Genomic DNA, 18,524 nt, shown 5'->3' with positions numbered 1-18,524 from the left:
TATTCTTACACAGGCTTTTATTCAGGAGTCAGGGGCTGCTTCCCTTCCCTGGTCCCTGCCTGCCCACCCCCCCCCTAGAACCCCATTCAGGTGGGGCTTGTCCTTCATCTGCCTCACAAACCCCCCTCCGGGGCTACACCAGCAAGTAGGGGGAGGGGGCGCTCAGGAAGAACCCCCTACCTGCAGAGGCAGACAGTTCTGGCAGGGCCGGTGGGCGGGGATCTCTCTTGAACCCCCACCCAGACCCAGGATTGAGGTGGGAGGGGCAGGAGGGGTCCAGGCAGGGGGTGCAGTCATAGGTGGCAACCTGAACTCCTAGCCAACCAGGCCTCGCACCCCAAAGGCATCTGTGGATGAGGCGTGCCCTGCAGCCTTTCCCTTCCAGAAGGCCTTCAGCCAAGAAGCGTCTTGTTTGGGGGCGGGGGACGGGGTGGGGGAGATGGCAGGAGGACAGCTGATCTCTTCACCCTGGGAAGGCAGAAGGTCTTCCTGGAAACAGTCTCAGACTCAGAGGGCTTAAAGAAGAAGCCAGGGGACTAGGAGGGGTCAAGGGGTCTCTGGGAAGCACCGATATCTTCTGTCCCTGGAAGAGCAGAAACGTGACCACAGGACAACGGGAGAATGGGCACGAGTGGCCGCAGGAACACTGCCCAGCACGGTCTGCAGCTAGCTAAGGGGAGACCCCCACAGAGGCAGAGGCACTCCCGGGGCAGAGCCAGGAGTTGGCCTTAGGCCTCCCGAGAGCACAAGGTTACTGGCTTGGCGTCTGGCCAGAAGCTGGGGTCAAGGCTGGGGGGCCGGGGGGCGGCTACTGGGCCACAGAGCAGGACCTTCCCAGGAAACTGTGGCCTCTTGCTTGGAGAAAGACCATCTGGAGCGGGCACGAGGCCAGGCCAGGGTCCCCCCACCAGGCCTTGCCTTTGAGTGATGACCCCTTCAGAAGATTCCAGCCAGCACCAGCAGAGGCAGGAGCAGCAGCCCCAGAAGGGGGCCCCAGATGTGACCAGGGCCCGACTTCAGCCCTGACTTGATGCTAGGCTTTTCAGGGCCCTCTGCGCCTGTGGGGAGGGAGAGGGCCTCAGCCTGGAGACAGCTCTGCCCGACCTCCCACCCTCCCTGCCAGGCATGTAAGCGGGGGCCCAGCAGCCAGGGAGGAAGCTCTGACTCAGAGGGTGCATGCCCCGCTATGGCCATAACCCCTATGCTGGGGGCAGGGCGCCGACATTCTAGAGGAAGACGGGGAAGTGGGACGAACACTACAGGTCTTACCTGGCAAAGACGACTGCAGGGCCAGGGTTCGCCCACCCACGGCATTGGAGGTGGCAGAGGTATTGGGGGAGTTAGACAGGGACTTGGAGGAGGTGTGCCCCACGTGGTCCAAGGTGGCCGGCAGCCCACCTGTCTCGTCCTGGACTGGAGAAACTGAGGCCAAGACCTCACTGGAAGGAGACAACTCGGCCTCGGCCTTGCCTGCTTTCTGGGAGTGGGGTCGTGGCTCCCGTGTCCCTGTCAAGAACATCTTGGGGTGCAGAGAACTCTCTGGGGTCTTGGGGGGCATTCTTGTCCTGCTGGCCTCTTTGCCTGCCAGTTGGGAGATGGGATCATTGGTCGATTTGGAGAAGGTTGCTGGCCCCTCGTCCAAGGCAAAGGGGCTGTGAGTTGCCAAAAAGGAAGGGACCTCAGTCGTTAAGGAAGGTGGAGCCTCTGTTGCCATGGAGGGGGAATCTTCCGTTGCTAAGGGAGACGGGGCCTTGGTTTCTACAGCCGGAAGAGCCTTGGTTGCCAGGGGGCCCGAGACCTCTGTTACCAAGGAGGACGGATTTTCCGTTGCCACGGAAGAAGGGATACCGCTTTTCCTAGAACTTGAAGCTTCCGTTGCCAGGGAAGATGGGGCCTCAGTTACCAGGTAAGGCAAATCCTGAGCCTCCTCCGGGTCTCTGATGAGTTCTGATAAGAAACAAGGCTTTGGCATTAGTGCTGTGGCAGGACCCCGTGTCCGGAGCGCCCCCCGGCAATCAAGATGAGGCGACCAAATGTCTGACGATGACACACAAACACATCCTCTCCAGCGACTATGTCCTTCATTCATAATAAATGATACTTATTTAAAAAATATTTTTAAATTTTTTTAAGGTTTATTCATTTTTCAGAGACAGAGCGTGAGCGGGGGAGGGGCAGAGAGAGAGGGAGACACAGAATCGGAAGCAGGCTCCAGGCTCTGAGCTGTCAGCACAGAGCCCGAGGCGGGGCTCGATCTCACAAACTGAGAGATCATGACCTGAGCCGAAGTCGGACGCTTAACCGACGGAGCCACCCAGGCCCCAAAATGATACTTTTTTATAACCTTGTTGTTTTATTATAACGTTGTAACAGTGGCTTCTCCATCCTCCTCCTCCAAATCCTCTCTCCGCGCTCACACAATCACTTTTTCAGGGGACTCTCCAGCTAGGTGCCTGTGCCCGACGCAGGCCCGGTCCCTTCAAGTCCACGCCCACCGCCAGGCTCCGCCCGCATGGGGGACAATTTCCCTCTGGTCACGCCCACCTCGCCCGGCGCTCGGGAGCCGCCGGACTCTCCTCTACCCTCCACTTGGGGGGTTGAAAACCAGTCACTTTGAATGACAGGGGGCCAAAGTGGCTGAGCAAGGAAGGCGAATTGGGCTTGGGAACCCGCATAGGGTGGGCCCGCCAAGGGCCCCCGGAGGTCGCATCCCGCCAGGCCCCTCCCCCTGCCCGTGCACCTCTTGGAAGTCCCGGGAGGCTCTAGGACCGTCCCGTAGGCATCCCTTCCCTCCCCTTCTTTCTCCTCCCCACTCCACCCCCAACTCACCACAGAGGAAGTTCTCGCAGCGGTAGCCGGAGGGACACAGGGAGCACGGAGTCCCTTCCTGGTAGGGCCTCTTTCCCTTCACGTTCCCCCTGCGGGAGGCGAGGACTGTGCTGGGCGCGGGGGGCGGTCCCTACAAACCCCTGTCCTTATCCCTCATACACACACCTAGGCCGGTAGTACCCCTGGGTCTTACTTGCTCCCAACTAACTTGCTGGGCCAATGAGAGCAGACTCCCATCGGTGCCCTCACAGCTCCCCCAAGGGCCCCAGATTGGCCCCCTCCCACTTTCTTAGACTGCCAACTCAACCCTCCCCTTGGCCCTGCTCATCCCCTACCCCCGGACTCCCTGGGCACTCACGGAGGCTCATAGTTGCAAACCAGCAAATGGATATTGGTCTCCTCAACACCCTGGAGCTTCTCACAGAAGTGGGAGCCACAGCCAATCCTCTCTGTCTTGGCCCAGACCACCTGAAGGAGGGCAAACTCAACAGTTTAGTCTGGGTGGGATTGTCCCTAGCTAGTGTCTCTACACCAGTCTTCTATGGGTGGGGAGAAGAGGATCCGTACAACCTGTGAGATCCAAGTCTGAGGACATGCAGCTTCAGGACAAAACTCTAAACAGGGATTTTGCTGGGGGGGGGGGCGGTGGTGTGGAATTTGTTCTGAACAATCTAGTTCCCCCTGCCAACCACACACATTGTTTGGACAGGCCTCTCTGAAAACCTTCCCTTTGTATATACCCTCATAAATTCTTCTTGTGCATTTTTTTTTTTTTTTTTTTTTCAATTTCCTGTGCATTTTAAACAGGGTACATCCAAAGGAATGAATCTCAAATGGGAGAATCTTGGATACCAGTAACAAGCAAAATCCAAGAAACAGAAGAAGCCATTTTGGAAGCAGAGCTTCCCCCCAAATCACAAGTAAGCAGGGATCTGCTCTGCTGTTTCTAAGTCTGGGCCCCCTACCTGCTAGAAGGAATTCTGTCTTAAGTATAAAATTTTTTTTTTTAATTTTTTTTTTCAACGTTTATTTTTGACAGAGAGAGACAGAGCACGAACGGGGGAGGGGCAGAGAGAGAGGGAGGCACAGAATTGAAACAGGCTCCAGGCTCTGAGCCATCAGCCCAGAGCCCGACGCGGGGCTCGAACTCACGGACCGCGAGATCGTGACCTGGCTGAAGTCGGACGCTTAACCGACTGCGCCACCCAGGCGCCCCTAAAATTTTTAAATTCAAAACTTTCGGGCACTGCCATGGGCTGAGACCAGCAGCCTCCCCTTGTTTCTAGGCCCACTCTGCTCGGGAGTCGCTCAAATGGAGGCCAGTTTTTGCTCTGAGATCTAGCTCTGGCTATTATCCTACACACAATCCCAGGATTGGGGTTTTTCTACTTAAGTCAGCTGAAGGTACCAGTATGGAGCATCTCCCAGGCAGAAATGACCCCAGAGTTCACGTGCACTCAGCCCTGGAGAACATGGGGCTGGAGGTGGAGCAGCCCCACTCCCGCAGGAAGATCCGGCGCGCGCGCGCTCATGCTGGGGGTAAGGGAAGTGTGAGAAATTGCAGGGCACAGAGGGAAGGGAACCAGGGAGGGTTGCTGGGCACTTACAACCTCTCCATCTGGGTGGATGATACTAGGATTCCCTTCCCTAAAGAGTAGCACTAAAAATACCACTCAAAAGAAGCCCTGGAAAGTGGAATTCGTGGATATGGGTGGGAAGATGTTTATTTAAAAAAAAAAATTGTCACGGTATTGTTTGAACAATGAGCATTGGGTGGAGAAAATAACTCAAGAACACTAATGTTAATTCCCCTACACACCCATACACACACCCTACAGTACCCCCACCCAACACCTCTTATCTGCAAACTCCAACTTTCAAAGTGCAGTGAGAACCCTGACGTAAGCAAAATGTGACTGTGAGGGGCAGGAAATGCTCTCGGAGTCTCCCTGGAACCTTCGCTCAGTGACGATTTGCTCTCATTTACACATAGTTTTTAAAAGCAGAAGAAAAGTTAAACACACACAATAGTCTATTTGCTTTATCGGTCCCTGGCAGAGTAGAAGCAGCAACTTAGACGCTATGAGAAATGACAGAAGAGGGACAATGAGACAGAAGACCGCGGGCACAAACAGCCCTGCCTAACTTAGGTCGGACAGGACCGCTTAGACGTCGATCAGGATTGCCTAGAATAATTACCGTCCACGAAACTGGCTCTGCGACACCTAACTTAGGTCCCCTCAGTCCGAGGAGGACGGGAGGGGCCACATAGATTTTCAAACGACTCGTGGGTTTTGGAGTCAACCGAAAATGGTTTAGGCAGTTTAAGAAGCGGACTCCCAGGCGGTGAAGGGACAGGTGGCCTCTGCCCCGCCCCGCCCCGCCCGCTGCTCGTGCGGCCCCGCCCACTAGCCGTGTAGCCCCGCCCAGTGCTCTTGTGGCCCGCCCCCGCCCACCCGCCCTGCGGCTTCGCACCTGCGTGTAGTGGCCGCACATCTGGCCCTGGTCGCAGGTGGCTGCGCTGAGGTTGTAGTGCTCGCGCTCGTGGTGCCACTCCTCCATGGCCAGCGGCACGTCCAAGCCCTCGTCCGTGATGGCAAACAGGTTCTCCCCGCGCCGCCCGCGCTCCTTGTTGTGGCCCCACACGCACTTCTGCGCGTAGGCCTTGGCGAAGGCGGCCAGCTCCTCGTCCCACCTCTGCGGGGCAGGTCGGAGAGGGAGGTGAGGAACGCCTTGGGCTCGGTGGAGGTGGGAGAGGGTTGCGGGAGAGAGAGGTGAGGATACCCACAATTCTGGGGATCAGAGAAGGTTGAAGGTGTCCTGGGGGCCTCTGGGGGCCGGAGACCCTCCCCTCCTTCGGGGTGACTCTTGGCCAAGATCAGGAACAGGTCTGTGCTCCTGGCAGGCTTCTGTGGGGGTGAGGGGGGGATGGGAGGGTGCCACCCCAGGCCATGGAGTGAGCTAAGCTTGGGACCATTTACCAGCTGTGTGATTTTAGACAGAGTGCCTGACCTTTCTGAAGTCTCGTGATGCTTTGGGAGGAATAAATGAGATGATGTTTGTGACACTGTTGTTATTAATTAAAATTAATATCCTCCTGTGTGAAAGGTGGCGTCTGTGCCCTGCCTACCTCCCAGGACTGTCTGCCTGCTCTGAAGACCACAGAACGTCCAGTGAGATGTTCAAGGGCTGCACTGTTGATCCAGCCCCTCCCAACCCCTCACCCTCCCACCATAAATATGATACTCCCCTCTCAGGTCCCACTCTCCCCTTGGGGTCGCCCAGCCTCCATGGCTTTACCAGCTCCAGGCTTCCCTCCCAAGTGCTATTCCCAGGTGCTCTCAACTCTTGTCAACTGACAACCCCTTTCCCCAAGAAAATTAAGTGTCCCTGTGTGACCCTTACGGAGAGGCCTGCTTTCAGAGCCTTGGTGTCTCAAGGAGCTGTCAGATCCCAACGTCCCGTCCTTCAGGCGGGACTTCAGGTGAGGCAGCGGGAGGGGGCATTTTAGGTTAAGGGACCTCTGAGTTCTCTGGGTCCCCAGCCAGGAGGACAGGCCCAGTGTGGGTGGGAAGACGGATTAACAAAGGATTGAGGAGGAAGGCCTGGATCCCATTAAACTTTGTCCTTGGCCTCTCCTAGAAATGGATGGCCTGGCGGCAACTCCTGTTCCACCCTCTGGGGGCCCAGCCAGCTGTGGGAGCCAGACGGCCTGTAAAGTGTCAAGAGCTTGGGCGACCCTGAGAGGAGGAGGGGATGGGGCTCCTCACCCACACAAGGTTCTCAGGAGACTGCGAAGGGGGGGGGAGGGCGGTCACACTGGACTGGGACCCCCCCAGTCACTTTGTGACTATGGGTGAATCCCTTTCCCTCCCTGGGTGTTTTTATCCCAAATTACTGGTCCCAGAGTGTCTTCAGGCTCTGGGAGTAAGTAAGGGCGGGTAGGGAGAGGGAAAGGGCAAGGTACAGGGAACCTGGATCTGGGTGTCTGGGATGATGTGCGGGGCTCCAGACTAAACTGCGACCTCCTTCAGGGTATGTCACCCCAGTGTCTGGCACAGTGCTGGCTCATAGCAGGTGCTCGATACGCATGTGTCAACTGTTGATGACTGAGACAGACCCTGCTTAAAAGCGGTCTCCCTACTGAGCCCGGCTGTGATTCCTGTTCGGGCTGGCTGCGTGGAGTTCCGCCAGTAGAGTCGTTCCTGTGGGTCTCAGGTCTTCTCAGTCTTCCAGAGACCCCCGTGGGTATTTGAGAGTCACGGCACCCACCCACATTGGCCACATGGTCACCATCTGGAAGCAAGTCCGTTCATTCATCCACTCATTCAACACACAGTCTTGGGCACTGTACCAGCCTGGAGGTGAGAGCAAGGACCTAGAAGCCCAAGTTCACATTGTCATAAACTGGTGATTGGGCCACCGTGTGCTAAATGACACATATGCAGTGGATACTATAGAGGCACCAAAGAGGGCCATTTAGAGGAGACACTAAGCTAAGTGCTAAAACTGAGGCATTGGTCAGGTGGACGGGGAAAGACATCTGAACCGAGGCACAGCACGAGCAAAGGCCTAGAGGTGAGATACAACGTTTTGGCTGGGGAAGGAGAAGCTGTTGAGGTTACTGAGGGAAAAACTGAGCAGGAGAGGAGGCTGGAGGTGTAAGCAAGGGTCAGACACACAGAGAGAGCCTTCTCAGGAGCTGGAGGTCTATCCCGAGGCAGTCAGGAGCCAGTGGGAGCCATTGAAGGGTTTTGAGCAAGGTCAGGCCCATGTGTTGGATTGTTCATTCTGGAAGCAGAGGCCGGAGGCTGGGGGAGCAGGCCGAGACCGTTTTAGGAGTCCTTGGGAGAAGTAATGAAACACTGGATCAGGGTTGTAGGAAGGAATGAGGATGGGGAAGTAGGGTTCAAGGAAAATTGAACCCTCTGGGAGGTAAAAGCGGTGATGATTAGATGTGGACGCTCAGGGAGAGAAAGGCGTCCATGATAACTGCCACCTGTGTCATCCTGGATTCATTCCCTCTTTGGTTAATCTAACACTTATGAGCCCTTACTGTGCGCCACACGCTGTTCTAAGTGCTTTATAAATATTCACTCATTTGATCCTGGCAACTGTCTTACAAGGGACTTGCTATGTAGTCATCATCTTCAATTTACAGATGAGGAAGCTGAGACACAGAGAGGTTAAGGCACTTGGCCAAGGTCGCACAGCTAATACATGGCAGAATCAAGGTTTGAACCAGGCCGTCTGTCTCCAGAGTTTCTGTATATACTGCGTGCTGAGGTCGAGCCTGAGCCTTGTCCCAAATTTATCCCGGTGTCCCAGGCCATCCCCTCCTCCCATCACTTCGCACCAGACAGCACCGTATCCCCTGAATATCCAAACTGCTTTCCAGAATGTGTCCCCTCCCCAAGGTCCACCTCTGTCCGCAAAGCAGCTCCTGGCTTGGGTAGCCAACAAGACTGTAGGGCATCAGGGATCTACAGACGGAGAAACTGAGGCTCAACAATGAGTTCCAGGCCTCAATCAGGGAGCTACTGGCAGAGCAGGTGCCAGCCTCCCGTGCTCCTCATCTATCGTCTACAGTTCCTGGTTGCCAGGCCGACAGGGGTTGAATGGTCCTGCTGTGTGCATTTCTAGAGGCCTTCCTTGACCTCTGTCATACATCATCCCATCTGACCCTCAGGGTAGGAATTGCCAGTCCCAAGTGATAGATCAGGAAATGGAAGCCTTTGAAGGTAGAGGGACCGGTCCAGAATCACTTCGCCAGACTGAACGGAGCAATTAGAACTCCAGTCTCGGACCCTCAGGCTCACTGCTCTCTTCCCCAGGTGTGACCTTGCTCTGGGGCACTAACTGTGGCGTCCCTGGACACTGCCCAGGAATCCTCCAGGATGGCCCAGAGGACGGCCAGTTCAGCCCTCAGGGAGGGCAGGCAGGGGGTGAATTTCTGATTTTATCTTTTTTCATCTTGAGCATAAACACCCTGTCTCCTGACCCTACCATCAAATAACTCTCCCTCTCGACAGAGGTTACTACCACTCAAAATATGGCTTCCATCATCTATAGGAACGTCCCTGTATGCTGACAATATTTGCATGTGTCCCCACCAATATACAATAGTATTTTTTACACGTTTAAAACCTTCTGGGGGCGCCTGGGTGGCTCAGTCGGTTGAACGTCCGACTTCAGCTCAGGTCACGATCTCGCGGTCCGCGAGTTCGAGCCCCGCGTCGGGCTCTGGGCTGATGGCTCAGAGCCTGGAGCTTGCTTCCGATTCTGTGTCTCCCTCTCTCTCTGCCCCTCCCCCGTTCATGCCGTGTCTCTCTCTGTCTCAAAAATGAATAAACGTTAAAAAAAAATTAAAAAAAAAAAACAAACCTTCTGTATGTCCTACTGTACGTATATATATATTTTAGATTTCATCCCCCCCCAGTGTTATATCTGTGAGATTCACTCCATGTTGATATATATGTAGCTCTAATTAGGATCCCATTTTACAGATGAAAAACTGAGGGTCCCTACCAGTTTAAGGGACTCCCCCAAATCGCGGGTCTTGTTGTGTGACCGAGACAGGATTTGAACTGTGTGATCCGGCCCGCTTCTGGCTCCTGTTCTCACCCACCTCCATAGACCATCCCTCCTCCCCAGGTGCTGGGGCCCTTCCTGCTGCCCTTGTTCCTCCTCTCATTGTATTAGGAACTTCCTGTGTCCCCTCAATCAGGGGCACCTGCATTTTAGGAAGTGCTGGGAAGGAGTCACTGGAGTGGGAAGCTGGGGCTCCCAGGTCTGGCTCTACCAGCTGTGGGACCCGCAAGCCCCGCCGGGCCTCAGTTTCCTGATCTGTATAATGGGGCTGCCTCTGGGGACCTGTGAATTGCATAGTATCAGGAATTCTGTCACTGACCAGAGAGATGAGTCTCTGAGGGAGCTTCAACCCGGGGGGGGGGGGGGGGAGGGATGGGGGGGGTCCTGGCTCAGCGCCCCTTCGGTCTGGGCAGGCGAGCGCCCCCCCCCCCCCCACCCAGCCGCACTCACCATTTGCAGCATGTCAGCGGCGGGTGGGAACGCCTGGGCCCGGTAGAGGTTGTGCAGCTCCACCATCACGCGTTTCTCATCATCACTGAGGGCGCCGGCGGGGCCCGTGGTGGCCGCCAGCAGCAGCAGTAGCAGCAGACTGCCGGAGCTGTGCATGGTGGCTGGTCCTCTCCGCCTCTCCCGGCCAGGGGTCTGGCGGCCGGATTTAAAGTCCTCCCCACGCAAGCACCACCCTGGCTGGGGCGGCGGGAGGGGCTGTCTGCAGGGCCGGCCCGGCTCACACAGTGTCTCTGGGAGGGCTGGGTGCTTGGGTCCTGACCAGAGTTGAGTCCACTCCCGGCATTTATCTCCCCTCGGAGTCCTTGGCAACAGCCTCCTTTCTCCCGTAACGGGGGCTCAGGCCAAGAGCTCTGTGCGGTCCACAGTCCCTCCTGAGTTGTGGAAAGGTCCCTCCGGGGGGGCAAAATAGAGCAACCCAAGTCACACCCACTGGGCACCCCAGGACAAGCAAGAGGAAGAAAACCACACGGACCCCATCCCTGAGGATTGGGGAAGATGAGGAAACTCTATTTGACTTACGGGAGAACGGAGGAAGCCAAGATGTGTTTGGTAAAAGGAACGGGCCAACCGAAGCCTAAATCTTGACTCTGCTCCTCTGCCAGCTGAACTGTTGGCAGTTTTGTCAATTAAATCAGTGGCCGTAATAGTACCTACCTCATCGGGCTGGAAGGAGGATTAAATGAGATCAAATGTATGTGAAGCATCCAGTAGAGTATCTGGCACACAGTAGCCCTCAGTAACTGTAGCCAACGATTACTCATATGGCACGGCCTTGGCCAGCCCCCAGCCCCATGGCGGGGTGGGGGTGGGGTGGGGGACGGGTGGGCAGGACTCCTGCCCACGAGAGAAGAGACTGCTGTGTTCCCACTCTAGCCGTATCCTGGAATTGCGCTTTTCACTAGGGAGCAATGTTGGCTTCTCTGTGCCTGTTGAATGCATGTGCTTGAGGTGCTCATTTGGAACTGGGATGTTGGGACCTTTCCTGCTCTGAATATCGAGAAAATAGAATGTGTCTGTTTTTGAAATCAAGAGAGACCAGAAAAGCAGAGGCATGACTGAGCTGATGCAGCAGGAGTTGGGGGAGTGGGGGGGGGGGGGGGGGGGGGGAATTGGAGGGGAAATGGGCCTGGTGGCCAAGCACTTTGATGGTAATGACCATGCAGGGGCAGGGACCAAGGTCTTGGCCTTCCTGAGGCAGGAATCTGGAACCAGTACTCTTGAGTTCAGCTGGGATTCTTTTTTTTTTTTTTTTAATGTTTTTAATGTTTATTTATTTTTGAGAGACAGAGTGCGAGTGGCGGAGGGGCAGAGAGAGAGGGAGACACAGAACTCAAAGTGGGCTCCAGGCTCCGCGCTGTCAGCACAGAGCCAGGTGCGGGGCTGGAACTCACAAGCCGTGAGATCATGACCTGAGCCGAAATTGGACGCTTAACTGACTGGGCCACCCAGGTGCCCCTCAGCTGGGATTCTTAAAGGCTGCCCTCTCAGGGAATGGGGACCTAGAAAAAGTCTACTCTCTGGCGTTGGAAGATGTCAAGAAAACCTGTTACTGCTCAGGTCTCTGGGTAAAAACAAAAGCAAAAACAAACACAACTTGGATCACACACACAGACACACATACCTGTTAGAACTAATTTGGGAACTCAGCAAAGCTGTAAGATACGAAAACAACACACAAAACAAGTGGTATTTCTATACACTAACAATGAATAACCCAAAAGGAAATTAAGAAAACAATTCCATTCATAATAACAATAAATAGAATGAAATAACTTAGGAGTAAACCTAACCAAGGAGGCAACAGACTTGTACATTTAAAACCACAAAACGCTGGGGTGCCCGGGTGGCTCAGTTGGTTAGGTGTCTGACTCTTGATATCGGCTCAGGTCATGATCCCAGGGTTGTGGGCTCGAGCCCTGCATCGGGCTCTGCACTGAGCATAGAGCCTGCTTAAGATTCTCTCTCTCTTTCCCTCTGCTCCTCTCCCCCGCTCATGTGCATGCTCTCTCTTCCCCTTCTCGCTAAAACAAAACTAACAAACAAAAACTACAAAACATTGCTGAAAGAAATTAGAGAAGACATGAATAGGTGAAAAGATATCCCATGTTCATGGATTATAAGTTTTAATACTAAAAGCAATTTATAGAGTGCAATCGCTATCAAAATCCCAATGATGATTTTTGCAGAAATAAAAAAACCCATCCCCCATATGATTCTAAAATCATATGGAATCTCAAAGGACTCCAAATAGCCAAAACAATCTTGAAAAAGAAAAACATAAAGTTGGAGGTCTCACATTTCCTGATTTTTAAATTTACTTCAAAGCTACAGTAATCAAAACAGTGTGGCATTGGCATAAACACAGACATGTAGACCAATGGAGTAGAATACAGATCCCAGAATAAACTCTTGCATATATGATCAAATGTTGACAAGAATGCCAAGACCATTTAATGGAGAAAGGATAGTCTTTTCAACAGGTTGTGTGGGAAAAACTGGCTATCCACATGAAAAAGAATGACGTTGGACCCTTACTTTGCCCCATATACAAAAGTAAAAATAATCAACTCAAAATGGATCAAACACCTACTCATAAGAGCTAAAACTACAAAACAAGAGAAGAAAACATGGGGGGAAACTTCATGACATTGGATTTGGCAAGGATTTTTTGGGTGTGACACCAAAATATAGGCAACAAAAGAAAATATAGATGAATTTCATCTCAAAGAATGAAATAAACACAGTGAAAAGGCAACCCATGGAAGGGAAGGAAATATTATCAAATCCTATACCTGATAAGGGATTAATATATATTAAAAAACTCCTGCAATTCAAGAACAAAGCAACCAAAATTTCTGATTAAAAAATGGACACAGGATTTGAATACACATTTCTCCAAAGATTTACAGGTGAGCCAAAAGCACATGAAAGATGCTCAATGTCTAGTCATTAGGGAAATGCAAGTCAAAACCACAATGATGGGGCACCCGGGTGGCTCAGTCGGTCATCCAGCTCTTAGTTTTGGCTAAGGTCATGATCTCATGGTTCTTGAGATGGAGTCCCACGTCGGGCTTTGGGATGACAGCACAGAGCCTGCTTGGGATTTCTCTCTCTCCTTCCCTCTCTGCCATTCTCTCTCTGCTGCTTTCCCACTTGTGTGTGCATGCCCGCGCTCTTTCTCTCTCTAAATAAATAATTAAATAAACTTAAACACACACACACACACACACACACACACAATGAGATATCACTTCACACCCATTAGGATGGCTGTTATAACAACAAAACAACACTCCTCTGAAAATACCAAGTGCTGGCAAAGATATAGTGAAATCGGAACGCTTGTGCATTGCTCCTGACAACGTAAAATGGTGCAGCCACGTGGAAGACAGTATGGTGGTTACCCAGAAAAATGAAACAGAATAACATTATGATCCAACAATTCCACTTCTGAGTATATATCCAAAAGAATTTAAAGCAGAGATTTGAACAGATATTGGCACATCAGTGTTCATAGCAATGCTATTCATGACAGTTAAAAGATGGAAACAACCCAAATGCCCATCAAAGAACAACTGATAAACAAAATGTGGTATATACATACAATGAAATATTATCCAGCTTTTAAAAGGAAGGATATCTATTGGGCACCTGGGGGTTCAGTCAGTTAAGCCTCCGACTCGATCTCAACTCAGGTCTTGATCTCAGAGTCGTGAGTTCAAGCCCTTTGTCGGGCTCCATGCTGGGTGTGGGGCCAACTTAAAAAAAAAAAAACAAAAGGAGTGGATGAACCTTGAAGACATTCTGCTAACTGAAATAAGCCAGACACAAAAAGATAACTATTGTATGATTCCACTTATATGAGGGACATAGACTAGTCAAATTCATAGAGACAGAAAGTAGAACAGTAGTTTCCAGCGGCCAGGAGGAGAGGGAAATGAAGAGTTATTTTTTTAATGCATACAGTTTCAGTTTGGCAAGATGAAAAAGTTCTGAAACTGGATGTGGTGATGGTTGCAGAGTGTGTGAATGTGCTTTAATGCCACTGAACTGCACACATGAAAAATGGGCAAGAGTAAACTTTGTTATGTTATGTGTATTTTACCACAAACAAAACTTGGTATTTTATTTCATTTATTTATTTATTTATTTTTTTAAACGTTTTTTTATTTATTTTTGAGACAGAGAGAGACAGAGCATGAACGGGGCAGGGGCAGAGAGAGAGGGAGACACAGAATCGGAAGCAGGCTCCAGGCTCTGAGCCGTCAGCCCAGAGCCCGACGCGGGGCTCAAACTCACAGACCGCGAGATCGTGACCTGGCTTAAGTCGGACGCTTAACCGACTGAGCCACCCAGGCGCCCTATTTTTTAAAGTTTATTTATTTATTTTAAGAAAGAGAGTGTGAGTGCGTGTGAGGGGAAGGGGGAGAGAGAGAAAGAGAGAATCCTAAGCAGCACAGAGCCCAACGCAGGGCTCAATCTCACAAACCCGTGAGATCATGATGTGACCCAAAATCAAGAGTCGAATGCTTAGGTGCCCCAAAACTTAGGAATTCTTAAACTGGTCCAAAATAGGATGGATATTGAGTAGTGGTGGTGGTGGTGGGAGTAGTCTCAGCAGAAATAAGGGAAAATCATGTCTGGAGGGAGCTTTCACAACCCAGGCCACTTGGGTCATCCACGAGGGAAAACAAACCCCCGCTTTAGCGCACAATCAGAAATTATAGAACACACAGGGAACTGAGCTATGGTGAGCAGCAGCATACAACACAAATGGGAGGGTTTCTGTCCCTCAAATTTGAGATAATAGAACAGTCTGGAAGACTTTCAAATATCTATGTTTAAGATGATTAAGGAAATAAATAGGTTGCTGGAAAAAGGAGAAGCCAGGTTTAGGAAGTAGAGTGAAGCGTGAGAATTTGAAGAGTTGAGGAAAGTGGGTCAGTCTGTCGGGAGGAGGAGGGAGTGGAAGAGAGAAGGGTACGAATCACCAGATTCCACCACAGCCCAGCCTGAAAGGCAGCTCTCCCAGGGGGTTTAGCTGATAAAGCTGTGAGATGGTATCTTTCCTCTAGGGACAGGAGAATGTGGCAAGTCCCTGAAAGCTGCTTGGGCTTGAGATAGAAATAAGGGGACTTAGAAGAAAACTTCCCAGGGAGTAAAGTGCTGAAGACCCCGCCTGGGAGCGGCTGGACAGAAGTGGGAAGGACACAGTTCTCAGACACTGCCTGGGTGGAAGCAGGCACCACACTCGGGCTGCCCTGTGTGACAGGGAAAAACAGCTTTGTAGTACAATGGGCAGCATTCGTTCACTCGTCATTCATTCATTCATTCAGTCAACAAAGATTTGCAGCGTTTCCCCACTGGGCCAGGTGCTGAGCTGGGTGAGAAAGATAGACCCAGTCCCCACTGTCATGACGCAGGAGATGCACCAGGAAACATGGATAGTGTTGTGGGTAAGAGTGTGGGGCTTTCCAGGTCGGTGACCTTGGGCAAGCTATTTCCCTGCTTGTTAGCCTCAGTTTCCTCATCCGTAAATTGGGTTTAGAACAGAACCTACCCCATAGGATGGTTGTCAGCATTAAGTGAGTTAATACATGGGTAAGGCTTGGGATAGTGCCTCGCACATTCTAAGTGCTCATTGAGTTAGCCAATATGAATGTATCTATTATTATTATTTATTATTATTATTATTATTACAGGTGGGAGAATTAACAGGGCCTCAAGTTGTAGCAGGAAAAAAAATACAGCAGCCTAGCCTGCGTTTTCCCCTGAGCAGCTGCATGGGGAGGACACGGGGGCAGGGGCGCTGGTGTGAGTTGCGGGGGGAGGGGGCGAGGGGGACAGAAAAAGAGGAGCCTGATTTGCCGGAGAGGGGAGGTTGAGATGGGAACAAGGGCTGGGAGGCTGACCACGGCCAGTCTCAGTGTCTGGGGACAAGGGCGTGCCGCTCGAAAGGCCCATTCTGCAGGTGCACATTCCCAAGTGGTTCTCGGAGCCCCTGCCACGTGGGCGATCTCATTTATTCAGAGGACAGCTCTGAGGTGGGTCTCAAAATCACCGCACACAAGGAACCTTGATCAGAGAGATAATGTCCTTACAAGTGGGGGGCGGGACCAGAGCCTGGGACCTGCCGCTAGGGGGAGCTGGAGAGCGGGAGAGCAGGAGAGTCAGAGGCTGAGGGCCAGCAGCCAGGAGAGCAGAGTGGAAGACAGGAGGTGAAGTTCCAGGAAGTGGATAGGGAAGGAGAGGGGGTGGGAGAGGTGACAGAATCAGGCACGTGGAGGATTGGCTGCGGGGTACATCAGCTGTGTTTTTATCTATAAACCATGATTGGGAGGAAATACGTATTTTCTTCATTGCTTTTAAGTTTTCATGAATATAAGAGGGAGGGAGCCAAAGCACAAGAGACTCTTAAAAACTGAGAACAAACTGAGGGTTGATGGGGGGTGGTGGGAGGGAGGGGAGGGTGGGTGATGGGCATTGAGGAGGGCACCTGTTGGGATGAGCACTGGGTGGTGTATGGAACCCAATTCGACAATAAATTTCATATTTAATAAATAAATACATAAATAAATAAATAAATACCAGTTAGCTCTGTATGGCTAACTTGTGGACAGAATATCAAGCACTTTCTCAAGGGAATATTCGAAATACAAAGAATATTGTTCTAAGATAGTGTCATTTAGACTTCTTTATGGAATTGATTGAGTTTCCACTGTTGTAAACTTGATGGAGGAAATCTTTCCCGGTAGGTGGCTAACACTTGTCCGGTATGTTTTAGAATTTTTTTTTTTTTAACGTTTATTTATTTATTTTTATTATTTTTTTTTAATGTTTATTTATTTTTGAGACAAAGAGAGACAGAGCATGAATGGGGGAGGGTCAGAGAGAGAGGGAGACACAGAATCTGAAGCAGGCTCCAGGCTCTGAGCTGTCAGCACAGAGCCTGATGCGGGGCTCGAACCCACGAACCGTGAGATCATGACCTGAGCCGAAGTCGGACGCCCAACCGACCGAGCCACCCAGGTGCCCCAACGTTTCTTTATTTTTGAGACAGAGAGAGACAGAGCATGAACGGGGGAGGGTCACAGAGAGAGGGAGACACAGAATCTGAAACAGGCTCCAGGCTCTGAGCTGTCAGCACAGAGCCCGACACGGGGCTCGAACCCACAGACCGGGAGATCATGACCTGAGCCGAAGTCGGACGCTTAACCGACCGAGCCACCCAGGCGCCCCATTGTCTGGTATGTTTTAAAAGGAAATCTATGTGTCTCCTGTCACCTGGGCTTATTATAGCAAAGAGAAAATGGTTGTGAGCTAACCTTTGGAAAACCTCTAGATTTCTATTTCTTTTCCAAGGAGTTTTCCGCTGTTTGTGAAAAGGAAAACTAAAGAGCCCAAGTCACTTATGTGTTTTAAATAAATAAATAAGTAAATAAAATAAATCAAAAAAATTTTTCATTAATGTAAATTTATACATATATTTATTTCTAAATGGAAATGAAAATAAATATATATTTATTATTATTTCTTTATTATTATGGGGTTATTATCCACACATATTTTAAATCAAGTTTCATTTCATAGAGCGGTGTCACTCCACCACGAAAAAGTTAAGCCAAAGAGGGGAAAAAATTCCACCTCTAGTATTTTCTTTTTATCTCTGAGCAGGTGATACTCAAAGTGTGGTCCATGGCCTGATGCCATGGCGCCAGATGTTTGTTACAGCTCGTCAGCACAACACGTGCAGAAGACAAGAGCGAGCATTGAGAAGCTCCTACAGCAGTGTAGTTGTTCTATGCTTGTGGAATCTGTGATTTATTTTTTTTTGAAGTTTATTTATTTATTTTTGAGAACGAGACAGTGTAAGCCTGCGTGGGGGAGGGGCAGAGGGAGAGGGAGAGAGAGATTCCTAAGGGGAGCGCCAAGCCCAGTGCGGGGCTTGAACACCCGAACCATGAGAACATGACTCGAGCCTAAATCAAGAGTTGGACACTTAATGGACTGAGCCCCCTAGGCACCCCTGGAATTTGTGATTTAAAAATCGGGGCTTGTGGGGCATGTGGGTGGCTCATTTGGTTAAGTGTCCAACCCTTGATCTTGGCTCAGGTCTTGATCACACGGTTGTGAGTTCAAGCTCCTCTTTGGGCTCCATGTGTGAAGCCTATTTAAGAAAAAAGACAAAAACTAAACTAAAAATTGGGGCTTGTATTTTGTGTATCTTTTTTATTTCATTTTTCTTAAAAAAAATTTATTTATTTATTTATTTATTTTGAGTGGGGGTGGAGAGAGAGGGAATCTCCAGCAAGGCTCCACAACGTCAGCGCAGAGCCCAACATGGGGCTCGATCTCACAAACCTTGAGATCATGATCTGAGCCAATATCGAGACTCAGGTGCTTCTCTGTCTGAGCCACCCCGGGGGCCCCCATTTCATTTTTCTAATAATTTTTATCTTGAAATAATCATAGACTCAAAAGAGTCACAACAAGAACATAGAGTTCCATGAATCCTTTGCCTAGTTCCCCCTAATGGTGACATCTTCTATAACTGTGGCACTATATCAAAGCCAGGAAGCTGATGTTAGTACAGT

General features: G+C 51.0%; 1 protein-coding gene across 1 annotated transcript; it reads right to left on the bottom strand.

The window, feature by feature from the left end:
* PI16 (peptidase inhibitor 16) lies at positions 1-10,296 on the bottom strand. Its single transcript, XM_032593155.1, has 6 exons — positions 9,871-10,296; positions 5,305-5,526; positions 3,188-3,297; positions 2,830-2,918; positions 1,270-1,947; positions 1-1,058 (listed from the first exon to the last, which is right to left on the bottom strand). Exons 1-6 carry the CDS (start codon positions 10,024-10,026, stop codon positions 937-939), a joined length of 1,377 nt encoding a protein of 458 aa, XP_032449046.1. The 5' UTR covers positions 10,027-10,296; the 3' UTR covers positions 1-936.
* Positions 10,297-18,524: the final 8,228 nt, after the last annotated feature.

The sequence above is a fragment of the Lynx canadensis genome, chromosome B2, assembly GCF_007474595.2.
Source record: "Lynx canadensis isolate LIC74 chromosome B2, mLynCan4.pri.v2, whole genome shotgun sequence".
Taxonomy (NCBI): domain Eukaryota; kingdom Metazoa; phylum Chordata; class Mammalia; order Carnivora; family Felidae; genus Lynx; species Lynx canadensis.
This window is presented reverse-complemented; position numbering and strand designations above follow the sequence as displayed.

Coding starts and splice junctions, on each gene's coding strand:
- PI16 (XM_032593155.1), bottom strand. CDS start 10,026: ATGCACAGCTCCGGCAGTCTGCTGCTACTGCTGCTGCTGGCGGCCACC. Junction 5,527..9,870: donor CCGCTGACATGCTGCAAATG/GTGAGTGCGGCT, acceptor CCTGCCCCGCAG/AGGTGGGACGAGGAGCTGGC. Junction 3,298..5,304: donor TGTGCGGCCACTACACGCAG/GTGCGAAGCCGC, acceptor GCCCTCCTTCAG/GTGGTCTGGGCCAAGACAGA.